Source organism: Paramisgurnus dabryanus, chromosome 22 (assembly GCF_030506205.2).
Source record: "Paramisgurnus dabryanus chromosome 22, PD_genome_1.1, whole genome shotgun sequence".
Taxonomy (NCBI): Eukaryota; Metazoa; Chordata; class Actinopteri; order Cypriniformes; family Cobitidae; genus Paramisgurnus; species Paramisgurnus dabryanus.
Window position 1 is genome coordinate 4981352 of NC_133358.1, and position 19691 is coordinate 5001042.

The 19691-nt window shown below is 38.7% G+C and overlaps 1 protein-coding gene across 5 annotated transcripts in view; it reads left to right on the plus strand.

Annotated features, from left to right (window-relative positions):
- arhgap21a (Rho GTPase activating protein 21a) overlaps positions 1 to 19691 on the plus strand; it is a 108959-nt gene that overhangs the window by 81117 nt on the left and 8151 nt on the right. For 3 of the 5 annotated variants that reach the window (XM_065294637.2, XM_065294635.2, XM_065294638.2), the window contains 19 exons: positions 3305 to 3397; positions 4809 to 4887; positions 5333 to 5387; positions 9119 to 9142; positions 10059 to 12024; positions 14435 to 14581; positions 14675 to 14777; positions 14873 to 14915; positions 15413 to 15538; positions 16727 to 17017; positions 17371 to 17435; positions 17520 to 17668; positions 17800 to 17942; positions 18036 to 18194; positions 18275 to 18353; positions 18512 to 18585; positions 18679 to 18768; positions 19088 to 19213; positions 19493 to 19534. In XM_065294637.2, the coding sequence (XP_065150709.2) occupies positions 3305 to 3397; positions 4809 to 4887; positions 5333 to 5387; positions 9119 to 9142; positions 10059 to 12024; positions 14435 to 14581; positions 14675 to 14777; positions 14873 to 14915; positions 15413 to 15538; positions 16727 to 17017; positions 17371 to 17435; positions 17520 to 17668; positions 17800 to 17942; positions 18036 to 18194; positions 18275 to 18353; positions 18512 to 18585; positions 18679 to 18768; positions 19088 to 19213; positions 19493 to 19534 (3854 nt within the window). The remainder of the gene's footprint in view (positions 1 to 3304; positions 3398 to 4808; positions 4888 to 5332; positions 5388 to 9118; positions 9143 to 10058; positions 12025 to 14434; positions 14582 to 14674; positions 14778 to 14872; positions 14916 to 15412; positions 15539 to 16726; positions 17018 to 17370; positions 17436 to 17519; positions 17669 to 17799; positions 17943 to 18035; positions 18195 to 18274; positions 18354 to 18511; positions 18586 to 18678; positions 18769 to 19087; positions 19214 to 19492; positions 19535 to 19691) is intronic. The other 2 variants (XM_065294639.2, XM_065294636.2) reach the window with 1 other exon arrangement.

The window sequence follows — 19691 nt, forward strand, 5'->3', positions numbered from 1 at the left end:
CACTGTAAAAAAAATCCGTAGAAATTGCAGCTGGGTTGCCGGTAATTTACCATAGATTTAAATTTATGTTATTTACTGGCAACATTTTGTTCAAAGTTAAATGAACATTTAACATTTACAAGTCTTTGTCTTTACAGAGTAAAACTAAAAAAACAGCATCAAGCAAAACATTCTGGGAAACAAAATCTGAAGCAAAAAACAGAAAAAGGTTGATGATGATTTCTGGTTCCCAGAATGCTTTGCATGAGGCTGTTATTGTATAGTTTTATTCTGTAAAGATAAAGACTTGTTAATATTTAAAATGTATTTAACTTTGAGCAAACTCTTGCCAGTAAATAACATAAATTTAAATCAGTGTTTCCCACAGATCTGAAATTTACTTGTGGTGGTAGCTGGTGAAAAGGGCAATCATTATTATCCACCGACAAAAAATGGTCTACTATACATGTAACAAAGAACTAATAATGTGTGACACAACACAATACTTTGATTTATAAAACATTCATATTAATTTCACATTATAGTTCATTAATCTAACCACCCCAAACTTTTTTTGCCATAAACAAAGCTGACACTGTTTGTCAAAGCACCACGAAAACACTTTATGTTTTTGCACTGATATATGAAGCAATTTGATGACCCCTTTTATCAAACTCAATTATATACAATACTATGTATACTATAGCCTATATAGACAGTGCAGGTCTATAGATTATAAATGTGACTGATGTTATAATGTTAATAACTTCTATAAGATAGGCACTTTTACTGCTTCTGCTTTCTATTTCCCTTTTGCCGATTATAATCCACTAATTATTTCAGATTTAAAAGTCTACTTGCTGTCCTGATGACAGACTTTACATTACAGCTTTGCGTTTTTTATATCCTGAGTCAGCTAGAGCTTTGCTCATTCAGTATTAGCACTGCTTTTTGCTACAATCTCTGTGCAAACTGTTTAGATTTTAGTAAAGATATTGCTATTAATAGTAAGATTATTAAAAAATGGGATAAAGAAAATGAAGCGGCGCGTGGTCGTGACAAGAGCCAGTTGCTATCGCCATAGAAACCGGAGGCACGCTAAAACAGCACTCGAGCTTTAGCGCGGTAGCGCTCACGGCCGTTCTCCGATCGATTCGGGTTTTACACACAATATTAATCAGACTTGGGACCCGAAGTAATGAACTAGGACCGACCCGGACCCATCTGACCATTTAAAATATAAACCCGGAACCGTACGGGTCCCGCGTCCTCAGTGAAGAAAGACCTCTAATGGTAAAACTCTGCTCAAGTTCAGAAACATGAAAGGATACAATGTGACACTGAGGTTGCTTCGCGTCGCGCCCAATTCATTGAGAAACAGAGAGCACGTGAACGGACACTCAACCGGAGAGACACAACGTGCTTGCACGCAAAATGAAGCCAACTTAGATGCTATAAACACATATGCACATAAGCATATGCAACCATTTTGGTCGCAGTGTGTTCCCTGGCTGCTCCGTATGTGCTGCTGCTGCAGTTGATCCAGTTTGCCGCGCTGGATGATGAGTTTATGACGCGTGCATCATCTTCACGGTCACCCGACCCCCACCTCTCTCTCGCGCTCTCTCTCTCGCGCTCTCTCTTTCGCGCTCTCTCTCTCTCTCTCTCTCTCTCTCCAAAACACGGGTCATCCAGTCGAGTTCAGAAAATACGGAAATTCGTAAAGTGATTTTTTTTACCTGGGCGGGTCGCAATTTACCTGGGCGCAGCGCCCAAGTAGAGCCTATGTATGGGAAACACTGTAAATCTACGGTAAATAACCGGCAACCCAGCTGCAATAACATTGTAATTTCTACGGATTTTTTTTACAGTGAAAGCTTAATTTTTGTAATAATAAAAAGTCTATGGGAAAAATTAATGGGCTTTTTAGCCAGGGACCCCATGTCCAGCTAACTTTCGGGGTTGGCCTACAAAAATGTGATTCAGAATTACAAACGATTAATCGTGCAGGCCTAGAGAACTGTGGACAGATCAGTATGGACGTAACTCATATTGTAATGAGTGACATCAATGTGAGATGTTTTGTTTGGTAAAAAATGTATTTTGCATTTTTGCATTACAGCTTAATTCACAATCCCTGTCTTAACTGTCAATGACTCAGTAGTGTGTCATATTGCACATTTATTTTTAATACTTAATGGATCTCTAATATCTTGATCCATCACTAAAACAACCTCTTTATATACTCGCGTCACTCTCTTAGGCTACACAAGCTAAATAACAAACTGGTCTGGAACGGTCACTTTTTATGCTTTAATCAATCTGATGGAGAAAATCATGTTCCCTATATTTTTTCTTGGTGCATTGTTTGCTTTTACTCAACAAATAAAAGTAAAATGGGTTGGGAATACCATTTCATGTTTATTATAAACTATGATGCCTTCCTGCAGAGCTGGCTTTTTCCAGATTGTAATTGGTGTGCAATTCTAAGTAACTTTAGACAGACCATAAGACAGAAATTGGGATTGATGTCTGCTACCCTTCAGATGGCTATAATAGTGTAACTCTATCATTAGGCAGTCCTCTTTGGAGAATATCGAATATTTCCACCTCGCCATGAATCAGAACTATTAAATAAGCTGTTATGGAAGACTGATTCAATGGATGTGCATGAGCCATATTATATTAGCTCAAGCCTCTCAAAAGATGTCAATACTTATCGGATTGGCCCATGATTCAGATGTCATGGATGAATGTAATAACTTTCTCTCTTTTCTCTTTCTCTCTTTTTTTCTCTCTCTCTCTCTCTCTCTGAAACACTGTGTTGATATTGTTATAGTACTTTGTGATGTCATCAATTGATCACATGAATTGCTGCCCTCTACAGGACAATGTATTATTCAGTGCTGAATTTACAGTCTATAAACCGTAAACAGTAATAGACACTTATAGTATAATATATTTTAAAAAATTGTTTTTGCAAAGTGTGGAATTAAGGAACTAATATATGTACATTGTGTATGAATTTAGTCATGTATACATTATAAACATTATGCAAAGTATGTGATATGGTCAGTATAATAGTTTGAGGTATTATATCACATTGCTATGCTAATGATATAACTGCTTAGCCTATAGAGGGAGGCAAACACCACATATCACTGTTACACAAGGATACAAAGAATTTTTTGTGAAAGTACCATGTATTGGAATTGATTCAGGAAAAAAACTTTTTGAGATCTACAGAATTTACAAATTTTCTTCATTTGATGATGCTGTAACACGCAATTTCTTATCGACATGTTGTTTCGTGTCTGTTCATCAGGGAGACAGAGGAATAGACTGGAGCCAATGGATACCATTTTTGTCAAGCAGGTAAAAGAAGGAGGCCCCGCCCATGGAGCTGGACTCTGCACAGGTACTGTTGGAGACTGTACACCGTACACACACATTCTTGAATAAAAAATAAAAAAAAGGGTTCAAGCAATGTAGAGAAGACTTCAATGGCTATGAGACATGTCTTGAATGCCCAGACTTGTATGTCGTGTATGTCCATCTGACATATATAAAATAACAACAAATAAAAGTAGCACAAACAAAACACAAAACTTAATTCTGTGTGTATTCCCTCTTAAGTCTCTAAGTTCACAAAGGATAACCTCATTACTAAACAGTTGGATGTGAACCAGACAAGAACCTCCAGCCAACAACCAAAAGTTATCAGCGGGCCCCATAAGCTGCTAAAGTGTTACATAAGTCTGATCGGTCTGGACCAATGATGAGGCTACATGAGGGCCAGGGTGGCACTGGCCCACTCAGATTGACGGCTGGCCCACCCAGTCAGAAGAGAAACTAAATATTTTTGTGGAAAACCAAGCATAAATTATAATCTCTTTAATAAAAATCGTTCAAATACGCATCATTTAGAAATAAATTACTATTTATATAAAGTTTACTATTTGCATATGTTTTTTAAATCTCAAAAAGCACGCAAACACAGCGTCTCTCTGCACTTGACAGGACACATACACCCAAAATTATCTCAAAATACTTGGCAAGGATTCTCATAAAAACAGTCAATTATGTCTTAAAGTGAACGCAAACAATTCAGAAAGAAATCAGATGTGTGTCAGTATATTGATCTGTGCTTATTCGTTCTTAAAGTGTCAGTGAGTGCCCTCAAGAAATTTGCGTCATTATGTTAATCAAACAACAGAAGACAAAAGGAAAATTCATTATATTTAATTTAAAAAATGAAGAAGACAGTTTTATTATTCATTTGATTGTATTTCTGTACTATAATACTATGGTTGTAACTTTTTTTTTACTTTCATGTGCTTATAATTTCTTATCCGTTTAACCTAATATTGTAAAATGATGTAATTTGTGTGCATTGAGGTCCACCCTATTACACCAAGGTCCACTCAGTTTAAAATTTTTGGCCTCGCCACTGGTCTGGACTGAAAGAAACATTAAAAAGTTATTACAACATCCTTTGTCTCCATGGAGAGATTTTTTGGGAGGGTCTGGAACACATGTTCTCACAATTATCCGCAATCACTCTCCACTGTCCCCCTATGACCGTCTTCCTGTCCATCTCATCTTCACAAATCGGTCCGCGTATTTGACCAAAGATAGTGAGTTGTGAGGTCCTGTCGTAACTTTCAGCACAGCCTTTATCTGATCTTACCAGAGTGTCATGTGGATCAGCTGAACAGTGGATGTTTAGCTTTTCAAAAAAAAAATTGTGACAATTTTAATGGAATGCTTTTACATTTCATGTAACTAAATAACAGCATCTGGTTGTCTTCCTGTTTCTCTTCTCTCAGGGGACCGCATTGTAAAAGTCAACGGAGAAAGCATCATCGGAAAGACGTATTCCCAAGTAATCTCCCTGATCCAAAACAGGTAGCAGACATTTTACAGCTTGTTCAAGTCCATGGTTAAAGACTAAATAAGCTAAAAGGTTTTTCTATGGCATCACTGTGAAGAACCCTTTAAGCAGCTCTATTTTAACTGTTTAGTAACTTTTAATGCTGTAATCTTAATTAAATTTTAATGTTATACTTCAGAAAAAACATAAGATCCGCACACGATTAATGTTACACTATTTAAACAGAAATACCTGCTGCTCTGTATCATCTATATTTTCCTCATTGCGTCATGTATTTTGGATAGGTGTTTCTGATCAATTTCGTTATCCTTGAGGAAGTTCTGTATTGCGCAATTTATTTGGTATTCCCAGTTAACAGTGCTTCCTTGTTTTTACATTTGCAGATATGGTTACTAGATATACAGTTACTGTTAATTTACATTATAAAATGTATGACCTTTTAAAAACGTTTCTTTTCAGTGATACATCTCTTGAGCTCTGTGTAATGCCGAAAGATGAAGATGTTTTACAGCTGGTAGGTTTGATTTTTCATACGTTTTTCTAAATGGAAATTATATTGAAATGGAATTAGTATTTGTATCGTTTTATTACCGTAAGTCAATCAACAGCACTTCAATAAAAAGGCCTGTTGTCTTTGTTCTCGAGCAGTTGTATGATAACAGATCATTGGGATATAATTGCATTATAAGTGGTCATACGGCAATAGCACAGTTTCATGCTGTCTAGTCTGTAGTGAAAGCTGAGAGAAAAAGGGTATGGCAGGCGTTGTAACAGTTGTTGAGGCATACATGCTTCTGTTTTTCCACCTCAAAACGTATGTCTTGCAATTGGATTGGAACCATTACATTACAAAACACAATTTGCCTATTAAGTATACCGCATGTCTTTCCAGTTTTGGTGTCGAAACAGCTTTCTCTGGTTTTTATGGTGGAACACATGTTGATGACGCACATATACCACATTTCAGAGCCAAAAAATACAATGTGAAAAGGACTAATGGGAAAGGAGGTTGGGTTGAATTCAGGTTCAGTGCAACCAAGTGTGAAGACGACCTCATTCATTCAGTCATAGATTGTCTATTACACAACCAATTCTGTCACTCTCCGCTGCACCCTCTCACCCATCAGTTTAAAGAATAGTTGACCCAAAATTCCTGTTTTCATTTACCTTTTGACATCGTCTATGGAACATAAAAGGGGCAATTGTTGAAGAATGCAAAGAGCTTCCTTTTATATATAGAATGAAAATCAATGGGAAATCAATTGGGTTGTCAAGGTTTAAAGTAAAGTAAAAGACCCAGAATCTATCATTAAAGCAGTGGTTCTCCAACCTTTTGGCGTGCCCTCTGTATTGTGCATCACTTTGCGCCCTCCACCCAAAGAAATTCATGACATAAAACAATTCCAAACTTAGAATTTTAATTAAACAAAACAAATTTAGTGTTACAATGTTTTTTTAGGTATAATTATAAAGTATTTATGATAAAATAATGGATTTTATAAAATGTCATAAAACGTAATTATTGCATTTTTTTTATCTGAAAAATCTGCTCCTTCACTAAAGCTCTCAAATGTAGCCTTTTTAGACTATCAAGTTTGAGGTCACAGATGGTTGGGCATATTGCATTGACATGACAACAATAAAAATGTTGGCAGTACTTTTAATGGAAGAATGAAAGTCATATGGGTTTGGAACAACACGAGGTTGAGTAAATATTGACAGAATATTAATTTTAAAATATGCTTTAAACTTTGCCCACTTATTTATTAAGTCTTTTATTTTTAATGTGGGGAATTTACTGTCAAGTGTGAAATGCTGAGCAAGTGGTATTTGTTCTTTATTGAACTAAAAATTGTGAAACGTTTGGATGGAAAGAAGATAAACTGCTGTGCACACTGAAAATGAAATTACTCAAGCAAAAGGAATGGTGGGAAAGAGAGCAGAGCAGAAGAGACAGACGGCACCAGTATGTGTATAATGACGCTTTTCCTGCCAGAGTTCAGTGATCCAGCAGAGCAGAGAAGCATGGTGGTGCCTGTGCGTGCGTGTTCGTGTGTGTGTGTGTGTGTGTGTGTGTGTGTGTGTGTGTGTGTGTGTGTGTATGCTTGTTTAATATTCAGTTATATTGAGGTTATACCTCTGAAACCATTAATGCCACTAATACCTGAACACATTTCAGACAAAACTCCTCATCTCAGGCTGTTACATGCCAGCCACACAAACTGCACCGCTGGAGCCCTCAGGCACTTTCTGACTTGACATTAAAATGTTCATCTTGTGCTGGGTTTAAATTGTATACAGTAAATGACACTCATGTTTGTTATTTCAGTTAGCAAAGGAAATGTTTGAGACAAACTTTGTTGCAAATCCTAATGAGCTACCGAACAGCTTCAGTAGGGCTCGCAAAATCGCTAGCCCGATGTTCTAGGGCTATTGTGCCTTCTTGTCAGGCTAACCAAATGTGTCTCTGCCCGTCAAGCTATCTTAGGGAGGAAAATCATATTTTAATGCTTTCTGCATTCTCTCACAGATTTGGTTGGGTAATTATGTTGTATGCAATTCGTGCATCAGGTAATGAAATTGTGCTTTAATGCACGCTCACTTTTTAGTTTCACTTTCCAGTTGTCCAGAGAGCGTGCAAAATGATGGAATTTGTGAGCAACAGATTCTGAGGAACAAGGAAAAATCTCCTTGTTGCTCATAATCTGTTGCTCACAAATTCCATCGTTTTGTCAGTCATTACAATCCTCACGTAGGGAAATCTCCTGCAGCAAGCTTGAATGTAATATAGATTGCATAACATTTACCTACAAAAGCACACATATTCAGAAACTCCCATACAGAGAGTTGCATTTCCGACAACACGCACATGATCTCTCTCATGTTTTTACCGGACAAATATACATGAAACAATCTCAGCATGTATTCTAGTAAAAAACTATTATTTATGTTTTGAAGTGAACATAATCTGTTAGAAAATCGAATTTGTGACATTAAGCAGCGTGGCTTCTTGCAGAACTTGCTCTTAAAGTGACAGTAGCCCCTATTTTTCTGATCTAAAAATGATCCAGTCGGTGCCTGTGAGTTTTGTGACCCATTAAAACCTCTATTAAATGAGAAGTAGCAGAAACAGTTGGTTTTAATGGAAATCCAGATTTTTCCAGCATCAAAAACAACAACAGGAATAGCAGAGCAAACATTGTGGTCAGTGGCTTTGTATTGTTGGCAAGGTTTGCCTTGTGGTGAAAACTATTTGAGAAACCCTGTGCTATGCCCTCAACATTGTGGCATTTTTTATTTGTGACTTCAGTTAATATTGGAATTGGATTATTTTATATGATTATTATTTGTGTTTTGAAAGATGTTTTGTCTCCATATCCTACATTTAAAATAATGTCATTTTTCTTCAGACTATTTGCATTCATTTAGGGCTACCTAAAACTGAAGAGTGCCTGAACAAAAAGCCATGAAGGATTTAAAACTTTTGCGAGCCCTGAGCTTTCTTCTAATTGACACCATATAGTAGCTTCCTCATAAGTGATTTTAAACAGGCATTCAATTCTGTGTACTCAGGCAAGGTTGATTGCAATAGAGTTTAGCATGTTAGCTAAGAATTAAAATACAATGCATACACAATTATTGTGTAAAACAGTCTATCTTAGATGAAGCTGCTCTTTTCCATATAAATCTGTGACATTAACACTGAGATATAGCAGTTGTCTTAAAATGGCAGAAAATGGGGGATGCAAACATAATAGAGGCAGATATACCATGACACCTAGCGTATTACAGTATAGTTAATTTATGCATGGACCTCAGAGACGTATAAGCGTGAAAACACTGATGCTTGAAGCAAGACAGAGTAACCAAAACCCCATAAAAACAACAGAGGACATGAACAGCAACATGAGCTACAGGTTGCAAGGATGACATAGATGTTGTGTTTGGTTAAAAGATGTAGGATCACTCGGGACAGTAGTCACCTCCCTTGAAAGTCTCAAGCATGTTTTCTTCTACCTAGCTTAACTCTGGTGTTGTTAAACTGGCAGCTCTCCCGAAGTCTTGCTCTCTCTCAATGCAGTGTGTATTTATAGCATGCTTTATCCTGCCCTAGAATGACAGCAATGCTGTAAAAGGGTCTGATTGCTCCTGTTGTACCTGTAGAGCTCTTTTCATCTTGTCTCACCAGCATTCTTTTTTCTTATTTTTTTCCTTTTGATTTTCAATCTTACTTTCCGGCTAAAGATCTCCAGGGATATCACAGCTCTGGTAAGGAGCTAAACCTATCACATGCTCTGTCTTACACTATTGTTTTGATCTGTGTTGTCTGTCATATTGCCTGTGCATGTAAGTGCATGTGTCTCTTTTTATAGCCGTTTCAGCTGTTAATCTACAACTACAAAATGTTTAGCCTTCTTATGAATAGTGCTTTTCTATTTACAACCACAAAGTTAATTTTGTAATTTCCCCACTCGCTGTGGGGTTGCACCTATTACTCTGTAACACTGTGAGTCATCTTTATGTCTAGAGGTGTGGCGGAGCTGAGAGAGAGAGAGAGAGAGAGAGAGAGAGGGAGGTTTGTTGTAACTTGACACCTCAGGTGTATAGTCAAAAGTCCAGCTATAGCTTCTGTATTCTCATTTATGCCAGAGCTTAGTCCTCTACACAGGAGAGTTGGTAAATAAATATATTCATATATAAACTAGTGTTAGGAGATCTCCATGTTAATGGAAGAGATTACTTTAGTAAAGTGGAATTTGGTATTTAGACCTAAAAGCATACTTGTTGGTTGTTGACTTTGCAAGATGATAACAAAGCTGCCGCTAGCATCAGTAGTTTGCTCAATGAAAGACTGCCGTCCTCTTGTTCTTCCCTCTTGTCTGCACACTGCTGTCTATCCTCAGTTGAAGGTATGTAAGCCTCTAACACCTGATCCCTACTTGAGGTTTAAAGGTGTTTGAGTCTGGCTACTTGACCCTTTCAGCCCTCTTACTTTTCCTGGGCTCCATTTGTTGTTTTTAGCAAGTTGAAAAGAAGTGGGGTTAGCTTGGTTTAAATGTTTTCCATTCAGTGCTGTAAGTGGTTGACCAGTAACCAAGTTATTATAAGATATTTCCATTGCAGTGTTTGTGTGCATATTTATAACATTGCTTATCATTACTAATTAAATGGCTCTTTCTTTCAGGCCTATTCTCAAGATGCTTACCTCAAAGGAAACAAAGCATATAGTGGAAATGCCCAGAACATCCCAGAGCCTCCCCCAATATGTTACCCACAAATTGAGTCCAATGCCTTGGCCCCGGCGCAGTTGCCAGAGCCTTTCCACGCAGCAGATGCCTCATATGGAACAGGACAAGGAGCTAATCGATGCTCCAAGGCTGACTTAGGTTACAGTGTGGATATAACTGTACCTCCCCCTAACCCACCCAAAACCTCTCAGGACCCGAAGACCCAAACTGTTGTGCATGTATTTAACGAGAGTATGAGGACAATGGTTTTGTCACCCGAATGCACAGAACGGACTTCACATATAACCTGGGCTTCTCCTAGCCACAGGACAGAGGAGAACCGGTACGTTGCTTCAACAGACTTAGACTTTACCGAGTCCAGAGCCCAAATGACCTCATCTCCAACTGGGACAACACAATCTCAGCAAGTACATAATAAAACTACAGAGCCCAGTAGGTTCTCCAGCACAACCCATATGACTGCACAGACTTGCATGGACAATACTCCTGCAGCTTTCCACAAACAGACTCTGACTACAACAACAGAAACCATCCCATCAGCCACCTCTCCCACCCCATACACACCGTCCCCTCCACCAAACACCCCTTCCCCCGGTTCCCCTCACCAAAACATTGACTGGAGAAACTACACAACCTACAAGGAGTACATTGACAACAAACGGCTTTATATGTATGGTTGCCGGACCATTCAGGAACGGTTAGACAGTCTGCGAGCCGCAACTCCATCCAGTACAGGAGATTACAACAAACAGAAAAGTGCTTCTACAACAGCTACTCCCTCACGAGGTTTTTCTGGATCACAGCTCAGACGTAGGAGTGCCTCACATGATCGTAGTTATCAGGGATCCAGCGTGCAGCCACTGCGTAGCACCTCTCAGGAGAGGCTTGGGGGTGTCGAAGGGGCTGCTCTAGCACGCAATTGGTCTCGCAGTGCTTCCCAGGATGCCATTCCTTCAGCACCCACAGGTGTCTCTAAACCTAGAGCGTATTCTTGCGACTTTTTGGGCAAACAGAATGACAGTGAGTTGTCCATGTCGGACAGGCTGACATGCTGCCAAAATGAGACGGAAGAGAAGTTGTTCATGCGTAGAGGGGACGACGCAAGAGCCAACAGACACGTACGCATGGTGCCCCAGCCTGCCAGAGGGATCCTCAGTCCAGATAAGCGAGGGGGCAGCTACCCAGGGTTACCAGTTACCCCTCTTTTCAGTAGAGGTACAGAGTCATCGCTCAGCTACAGAGCTGAAAGCCTTGGTAACACTGCTTATCCTCTAAATAGACCGACACTGCTGCCTGCGAAAAATTATGTTCCAGATCCTTCCACTGCTGCTGCTTCTTACATAGCCTCTGCCCTGGCCTCAATACAAGGCCACATTAGTAGCTCCAACTCTATCACAGACCAAAGAACACCTCCCACTGCCAACCACCTGTCCCACAATGCAAAGCATTTAATGCCCAGGGGGCGGGCTGACAGCCTTCAGGAGCCATTTAGAGAGGTAGCTCGTGGAGGACGCTCTTCCTCCTGTTCTGCCGTCTCTAAACCACATCGAACAAATCAGGGTGGAGCCAAGCCCATATTGACAAGTAATGGTACAGCTCCTCAGCCACCCAAGCTTAAAGTTTCACGACCCCATGACAAGGACTTAGAGGGTATTGAGGGTCCAGATGCAACTGTAGTAGTGGTTCGTAGGGAAAAGTCTGGATCTCAACCCATTCGCCCCGCTTCCTACATTCTAGCAGTTAACGAAACTGAGGGAGGGGCGGTTCCACCTGCCGACTCCAACATATGCTGGCTGACAAATGACACACGGCCCAAAATGCAAATGAGGAAACTAGGTGACCAGTGCAAAGCCTCCTTCTCCATCAACCTCGAAGACTCTTTGGACTCCATCCCCTTCATCGGTAAGAGCCTTTCTCAGCTATTTATAATAACCATGGATGCAGTTGCTATAGCAACAGCTCTGTTTGCCCTGAAGGGGGAAAGTTTGGCTATGCAAAATTGATTTTAATTAATTTTTTTAGTCACTAGGAATAGCTTGAATTTTTTGTGTCGTGTTTAATGCCAAACCCTAGGTGTTGACATATTAGCAAATCTCCTTTGAATGTTTTACAATAATAGAATAATGTGCTATTATGTTATTTGGCAGTTTGTTTGCCCCATTATTTTCTAGTTAGAATGTATTTAATATAGTTTTCAGAACGTGTTGCTGTTGGATTTCAGTTTATTACATTATGTAGCTGGTAGAAATGACGTAAATGCTTACAGTAAACCATACCTGAACCTTTATACAAGGCAGCCATTGTCTGTCATACTACCACAGCACATGATGAAATTGCTTTTTATTAATCAGATAGATCATAAAAGCAACATTGTTTCGCCAGCCTTAATATCCCTAGATTTGCATACTGTTTTTGATTTGGATTGAATGGTTTACAACAGTGGTGGTTACGATGATAACAACAGGATGACCGGTTCAGCCCAATTAAATGAAGATGACTTATGAGTCATCAGTTGCTCAGAATATTGCTTAATCTTTAAGCATAACAGATTTCTCATAACATGTTTCTGACATTAAGTCAGATAAAAAAAAAGTTAAATTTATGTTAAATTTTATACATTTCCATTAGTCTATACATCCTAAATACTTTTTACGAGACTCTCCAGCCTGTACATTTATTTATCATGGAAACTGCTATAAACACAAGCAGGATTCCTGGAAGCATCTCCGAATTGTAATGTACACCAGTACAGTGATAGGACATAACATCATAGTCCACAGGGACACAGATAATGTGACATACTGACACATTCTACCTAAGGCAGCAGGGCGGAGGAAGAAACTTCCACTGCCGTGACGTATTCACATTCTCTCCGGTTTATCCAAAGCTTCAAATCCCCAAACAAGCAAGACGGCAGTAATCTGAACTGTCTTGATAAAGTAATGAAACATTCAGATGAAAACGACACTGGTTATTTTCAATCCAGCAATGGGGCAAAAAGGGAAGAGCCCAAACTGTTGGGTTGTAATTTAGCCTATGAAGGGTTGTTTTAACCCATTGTCAAATAGAAATATTTTCCGGGTTAATTTAAGTCAGGGGCTGATTTTGTCACTTTCGACCTAACGCTGGGTTGAAAATAACCCAGCAATTTTTTTATGGAGTGTAAATATATTTTAGATTGGTTTCTAAAATGCCAATTCCTTTGTTTTGGGTTTAATTTGGTAAAATGGCTTTTGGGTTTGATATAGTAGATTTTGGGACAATTTCCAGAACAGGGTTTAGATTAATCCAGGATTAGGCCTTAGTTATAATAGGAAAAAGTAAAAGTAGTTTTTACAAACAAACTTTACAAAAAAAAACAATACTGGTGTGCATCTTGAGACAAAACAATGGCACTGATATAGACGGTTTCGACAGTAACAAGCTTTCGTTGAAAACACGTAACTTCCGGTAAACTCTGCTAAGAATAAATAACAACAAAATCTGTTTAAAGTCGTTTATTTATATAACAAGCAAAATAAACAACACGTAGATTACCTAGGGAACCAAAACATGTTATTTTCGACGAGGTATTTGTTTAAGAGTTCAGTTTCAGCAACTGGTCAGCCCATTAAACAAACAGAAACCGGAAGTAAAGTTCGGACCAGATGCTTAATCGCGTCACCACATGTGCGTCCGATGAAACGGTCTATATTGTATGTTAAGATATGTCAGTCCATGATGTTTTTAAATTAAGGTATTTGAAACATCATTTTTTAGTCTGGGACTAGGATAAGTCCTGCCTGGGAAACCGCCCCTTTTGATTTTAATTTTGTCTAGTTTGGTTAAAAGCATGTTAGGTGTCTTCATTTCCGTACATTATTTCACAAGCCAATACTGACCATCAACGAACAAACAACAGATATTCACAGGTAATGCTGTAGGAAAACTGTAATATTTCATATAGTAATATTGTATGTTTTCATTTAAACATTTGTCTGATGCTTTATTTATAAGCAATTTGTATTGCATTCAAGCTTTACTTTTATCAGTAAATGCTCTACTGAGGTGCATATTATCACGTCTGCTCCTCTGATTCAATATTAAGTGACATTTTTCCTTTGTGTCTGTCTGTCTTTCTGTCTGTCTGTCTGTCTGTAAAAAGGTGTGTTAGGTTTATCAGTTTAATGACTGCCCACACTTTTCCCGCTGTATGAGTAAGCATGTTTCCTCCAGACTGTCTGATTCTGTCCTGTCTTGTCCCTGTTGGTCTTGCTATTTAATACAAAGATTAAAGTAAATAAATAAAGTTTCTCATATCTGTTTTCATTAGACGAGCCCTCAATCTCCAGTAATGACCACGACACCACACACATTCCTGCATCCGCCGTGATTTCCAGTACGCCTGTAATCACCACCATCCCACCCAGTCCCACTTCCCCATGCCGCATAATACGCCGCCAGTTTTCCCATGACCACGGTGAGGAACAGCTTTACCAACACACATGATAACATCAAGGATTTGTCAGAACAAAAATCCTTTCTGTTTTTAATTCTAAATTCATCCCAGCAGATTCTTTACGACTCACAGTTCTGGAATCAGACTCCAGTGCTAAATCAGAGCGCTCCAAATCTTTTGATGAAGGCCTGGATGACTATAGAGAAGAGGAGAGAGGGTAAATATGCAGCCAGTTTGAACTTACACTACTCACCTTTACGTAGGAACAGACTTATTTCAACTTATGACTTCTTGTTTATTATGTCTGTACAGAAGGTCCATTAAACACACCCATGGATTCAAGGGCCTTAGAAAGGTGAGACTGCTGTAGAGATAATATCTGACTGTAACGCTCTCTTTAACTCTTTAATGATTAGTTCACACCTTACTATAGTAAAGCTCTATCGTTATCTCCAGGTCTATATAAACAATTACATATTTGAAAAAAAAATGAAATGAATAATAGAAAAGTTTATAATAAGATAATTTCAGACATTGCGTTTTTATGGCTAAAGAAACCTTTGAACTGACAGTACAAGAAGTGGCTTTAGCAGTTAATAAATGACTGAACTAGGTACCATGGTAAATCGACAGGTCTTGTTAAAATGCTTTTATTAATAGCAGCTGAACTTCTGCACAACTTGGGCTCAGACTTCATTATAGTACTTCCTGTTTATTTTCTTTTATAACTCTATGGTTCTGCAGTTATCAACATGATAACATGTCGTATAGTTCTGTTATAGTTTTCAACAGAAGTTGTAGTATGAATGGTACTGCAGGCTGATTGGTGATATAAATGTGATTCATGTTCAGGCTATTGATAAATCCTCTGAGGACTCAGGCTCCAGCTCCAGAAGAGACTCAACGTCAGATGTCTTCGCTGATGCAACAAAGGAGGGGCCGCTTCATTTCCGACAGCTAAACTCCGATAAGGGCAAGGTATGATCAAATTTCACATTTACAGGTAGTCCCACATAGAAAAATACTTTAGAAAAACGTATTTGCTATAGCAAACTGTAGTATACTGTGATCTACTGTAGTATTTGAAAGTACCACACTTTGTTAATGTAGTACAGTATTCTGTAGGATTATCTTTGATGAATAGTTAATAATTAACAAGTTAAAGGGCCGGTTTAATGATATTTCATGCATTCTGACTTATAAACACAGTTTAAGAGTTGTACACAAGTGTCAGAAAAGCAGTTGAGCGTGAGTATTTCTGGGCCGAATTCACGCCTCTCCTTTCCTACAAATTTGGTAAAGTTTTTTTCGAACATGGGTACCCGTTATGTATCATTGACCCCCATATTCCTTTTATGGGCACTTCTCCCGGAAAATCACGCCCACATGTTAATCAGAGAGAGAGCGAGAACGCTTATAAGCATTGATCATTCAAATAAAAGTCATAGGCATCACTGCATGCGACAATTTTGTGTTATATCAAGACTCAACAATGGGACAAAAGAAGAAGTGTTCTAGAAGAAATCCTTATTTTGCTTTCCAAGTAAGCCAGCCTTATGGAAACAATGGATATAATTTGTTTATCTGGGGTAGCAGCGGAGTTTTGCGTGTGTTTTTTTTTTTTAAAGCTGGATTTCGTTGAAATGGGGCAGTCCCAACTGGGTCATAAATCGCAGGCAGTAAGTAAAACTGCATCAAATGTCTGTGTTTTGTTGGCAATTGGCACATAAGTGCATATAATGTAAAAAACACAAACATGTTGTGAATCATAAGTTATCCAGAGATAGTGGGATAATGTTTTGTGTGTTTTGCTTCCTTGTGGCTCACTCCTCCCGCTGGACGCCTCTTGGATTTCGTGCTTCTCTGGAAACAATCGCTAGAGCTGATCTCTCTTTTATAAATCTGATAAAATAATAAAGTCTTTTCTGTGATTTGAAGGATGTAATACTACTCTATACCTACTAATGATTAGCATGAGATGAGCAGAAACAGCATACGTTTTATGAGCGTAAATAAAATACTGTAGTGTACTGCACTTTAATATTTACTATGGTACACTGTAAAAAAAAGCTATTGTATCTACTACAAATTTTACTGTAGTAAAGTAAGTGTATAAGTCACATGAATTTTACAGCAGCTTTAAACAAACCGTCTGTTTTTCTACAGCGTGTTGGCAGTGGCGTGCGACCATGGAAGAACATCTACGCTGTGCTTCGTGGCCACTGCCTCTATCTGTTCAAGGACAAGAAGGATGGACAAAACTCCCTGACAGAGGATGAGCCTCTGACAATCAGCATCAAAGCCTGTTTGATTGACATTTCTTACAGCGATACAAAGCGCAAGAACGTCCTGCGGCTGACCACGTCAGACTGCGAGTACCTGTTCCAGGCCGAGGACCGCGAGGAGATGCTGTCCTGGATCCGAGTCATTCAGGAGAACAGCAACTTGGATGAAGAGGTGGATCATCTTTTGAAATAAAAATCAGTTTTAGGGATATGCATTAAAGTAATTTAATACTCATAATATACAGCAAAAAGACTAGGAATTGATACTGAACTTTACTATGACGCATAGAGAAAAGACCCAATTTAAAGACATTTCTAACAAAAGGTGAACATTACCTTAGGGCTTTACATGGAAAGAAATATTAACTCTCCAAGAAATGACATTTACACTATAGCAGATCTCTAGTATTCATAGAACTGGGGTGTCCATAAACCCTCTGGCGTGTTTTAGGGGTTTCCACTCGTACGTCTACTCATCTGACACCAGCTTTTGTCTGCCACCTGTTTCCTTCTTTCCTTTCACAGAATGCAACCGTTACTAGCACAGACCTCATCAACCGAAAAATAAAGGAGTACAACACGCTAATGAGGTAAACATCAAAGATATCAAATCATTTGGAGTTCAGCAGTCTTTTGCCTCCAGCGCAAAGATCTGAAAGCTTTGTTTGTTGCAGTCCTACCAGCAGTAGGACAGATGTGTCTCCAAAAGCCTCCCGTCAGTCTCTGAGCTTCAGGCAGACACTTTTGGGCAGCAAGGGGGAGAATAAAGCCACAAGCCCTCATTCACCAAACAAGGACCATGACAGAAAAGCAGTGCATAAAGGTAACATTTTGCATGAAATCTAGATCTCGGTTCTTTTAGGCAACTACAGTAGTAAGGTACCTTTAGTATTGATGGCATTTTACAACCCATTCTCACTGCCAAGACTTTCTGTTTGTACTTTCTGTTAACAGATGAAACGAGTCCACCCAAGGATAAGGGCATGTGGAGGAAGGGCATCCCTGGACTGATGAGAAAGCCATTTGAGAAGAAACCATCTCCTGGAGTCACATTCGGAGTAAGACTAGACGACTGTCCTCCAGCTCAAACCAACAGAGTAAGGCCATCATCTTGACTTCACATGTATTTCACTGTTTTAGGTTTTGTTTTGCTGGTAGCCGACTGAGCTGTGCATGTTTGTGCGTTTCAGTTTGTTCCTCTGATAGTGGAAGTGTGCTGTAAGCTGGTAGAAGAACGTGGACTGGAATACACGGGCATTTACAGGGTCCCGGGAAATAACTCGGCCATCTCCATAATGCAGGAAGAGCTCAACAACAAGGGCATGGGGGACATTGATATTGAGGATGATGTGAGTGTCTCTAAACTTTTGTGCTTTTGTTGTTGTCTATAACAATTTCTGTTGTCTTTAACTTTTGTATTGTTGGACAGAAATGGAAGGACTTAAATGTGATCAGCAGTTTACTCAAATCCTTCTTCAGGAAACTTCCCGAACCTCTCTTCACTAATGGTAAATATCATTTGGGAATTCCCTTGCCTGAGGCTCTTCATGCGTTTGTATTCATTCATCTTGCATTACATCTGCTGTGTAGTTTGCCATCTTGTGGTTATGACTGGAACAGACACGTAATTTCATGAGCTGATTGATTATTTTCTGTCTCTGTGTAGAAAAGTATGCTGAGTTTATTGATGGCAACAGAATAGAGGATCCTGTGGAGAGACTGAAAGTACTCAAGAGACTGGTAGGCAGTCACAAGAAGCATCTTAAATAAATTAAAGATTTGAGTCAATAACAATGAGTTAATAACTTCACTGTATAATGGTTGATTTTTCAGCTCCACGAGTTGCCTGATCATCATTACGAAACACTGAAGTTCCTCTCTGCACATCTCAAGACAGTAGCTGAAAATTCAGAAAAGAACAAGGTAGGAAATTTTGAGATGGTCTGGTGGCATACAAATAATATATGTTCTCGAATTCAGAAATACGCAAGCGAAGTGCAGTGGAATTAAACAAAACATGTGTTTTACCAAAAAAGGTTGTGGCAGTTCCTTGATTAATATTTTGTGGGACTTAATGAAATGAGTTAACACAATATAAGCATCTTATGCCAGAAACTGTCTAACATGTCTACATAGATCATAAAACTGAACTCAGGTGGAATGCAATGTGTTTTGTGTGTTTGGCCTCTCATTATTTATATGATATTGAAAGAGAGAATCCATGGTTATATTTGCTAATCAGATGGAGCCGAGGAATCTGGCTATTGTGTTTGGACCAACGCTGGTGAGGACATCAGAAGACAACATGACTCACATGGTAACACATATGCCAGACCAGTACAAGATCGTGGAAACCCTCATTCAGCATGTGAGTCATTTTTTTGAAAAACAGCACATCTCTTATAGTTCACCAAAAAATAGAAAATTCTGTCATCATTTTCTCATCCTCATGTTGTTCTAAACCTGTATGAATTTTTTTTTCTTTTCTTTTTTGATGAACTCAAAAGAAGATTTAGAACAACATAAGGATGAGTAAAGGATGGCAGAATTTTCATTTTAAGTGAACTACCCCTTTTAAAAATGTGTCGTATAGGAACTTTGATAAATATTTTAAGGATTCTGGATTGAGTTTGGTCTTCTCTTACAGTATGACTGGTTCTTCACTGAGGAAGGCGACCAGGAACCAACGGTGTGTTTTTCTTTCTTTCTTTCTTTCTTTCTTAAAGTTTACCTTGAACATAACATTAAAACAAACTGCCCTGTTGTTTCCATTGGAAAGTTTAAATGAACAGTCTTTAACAATATGAATGGTTAAGGGTCCATTTATATGAGTTTATAAGAAGGTG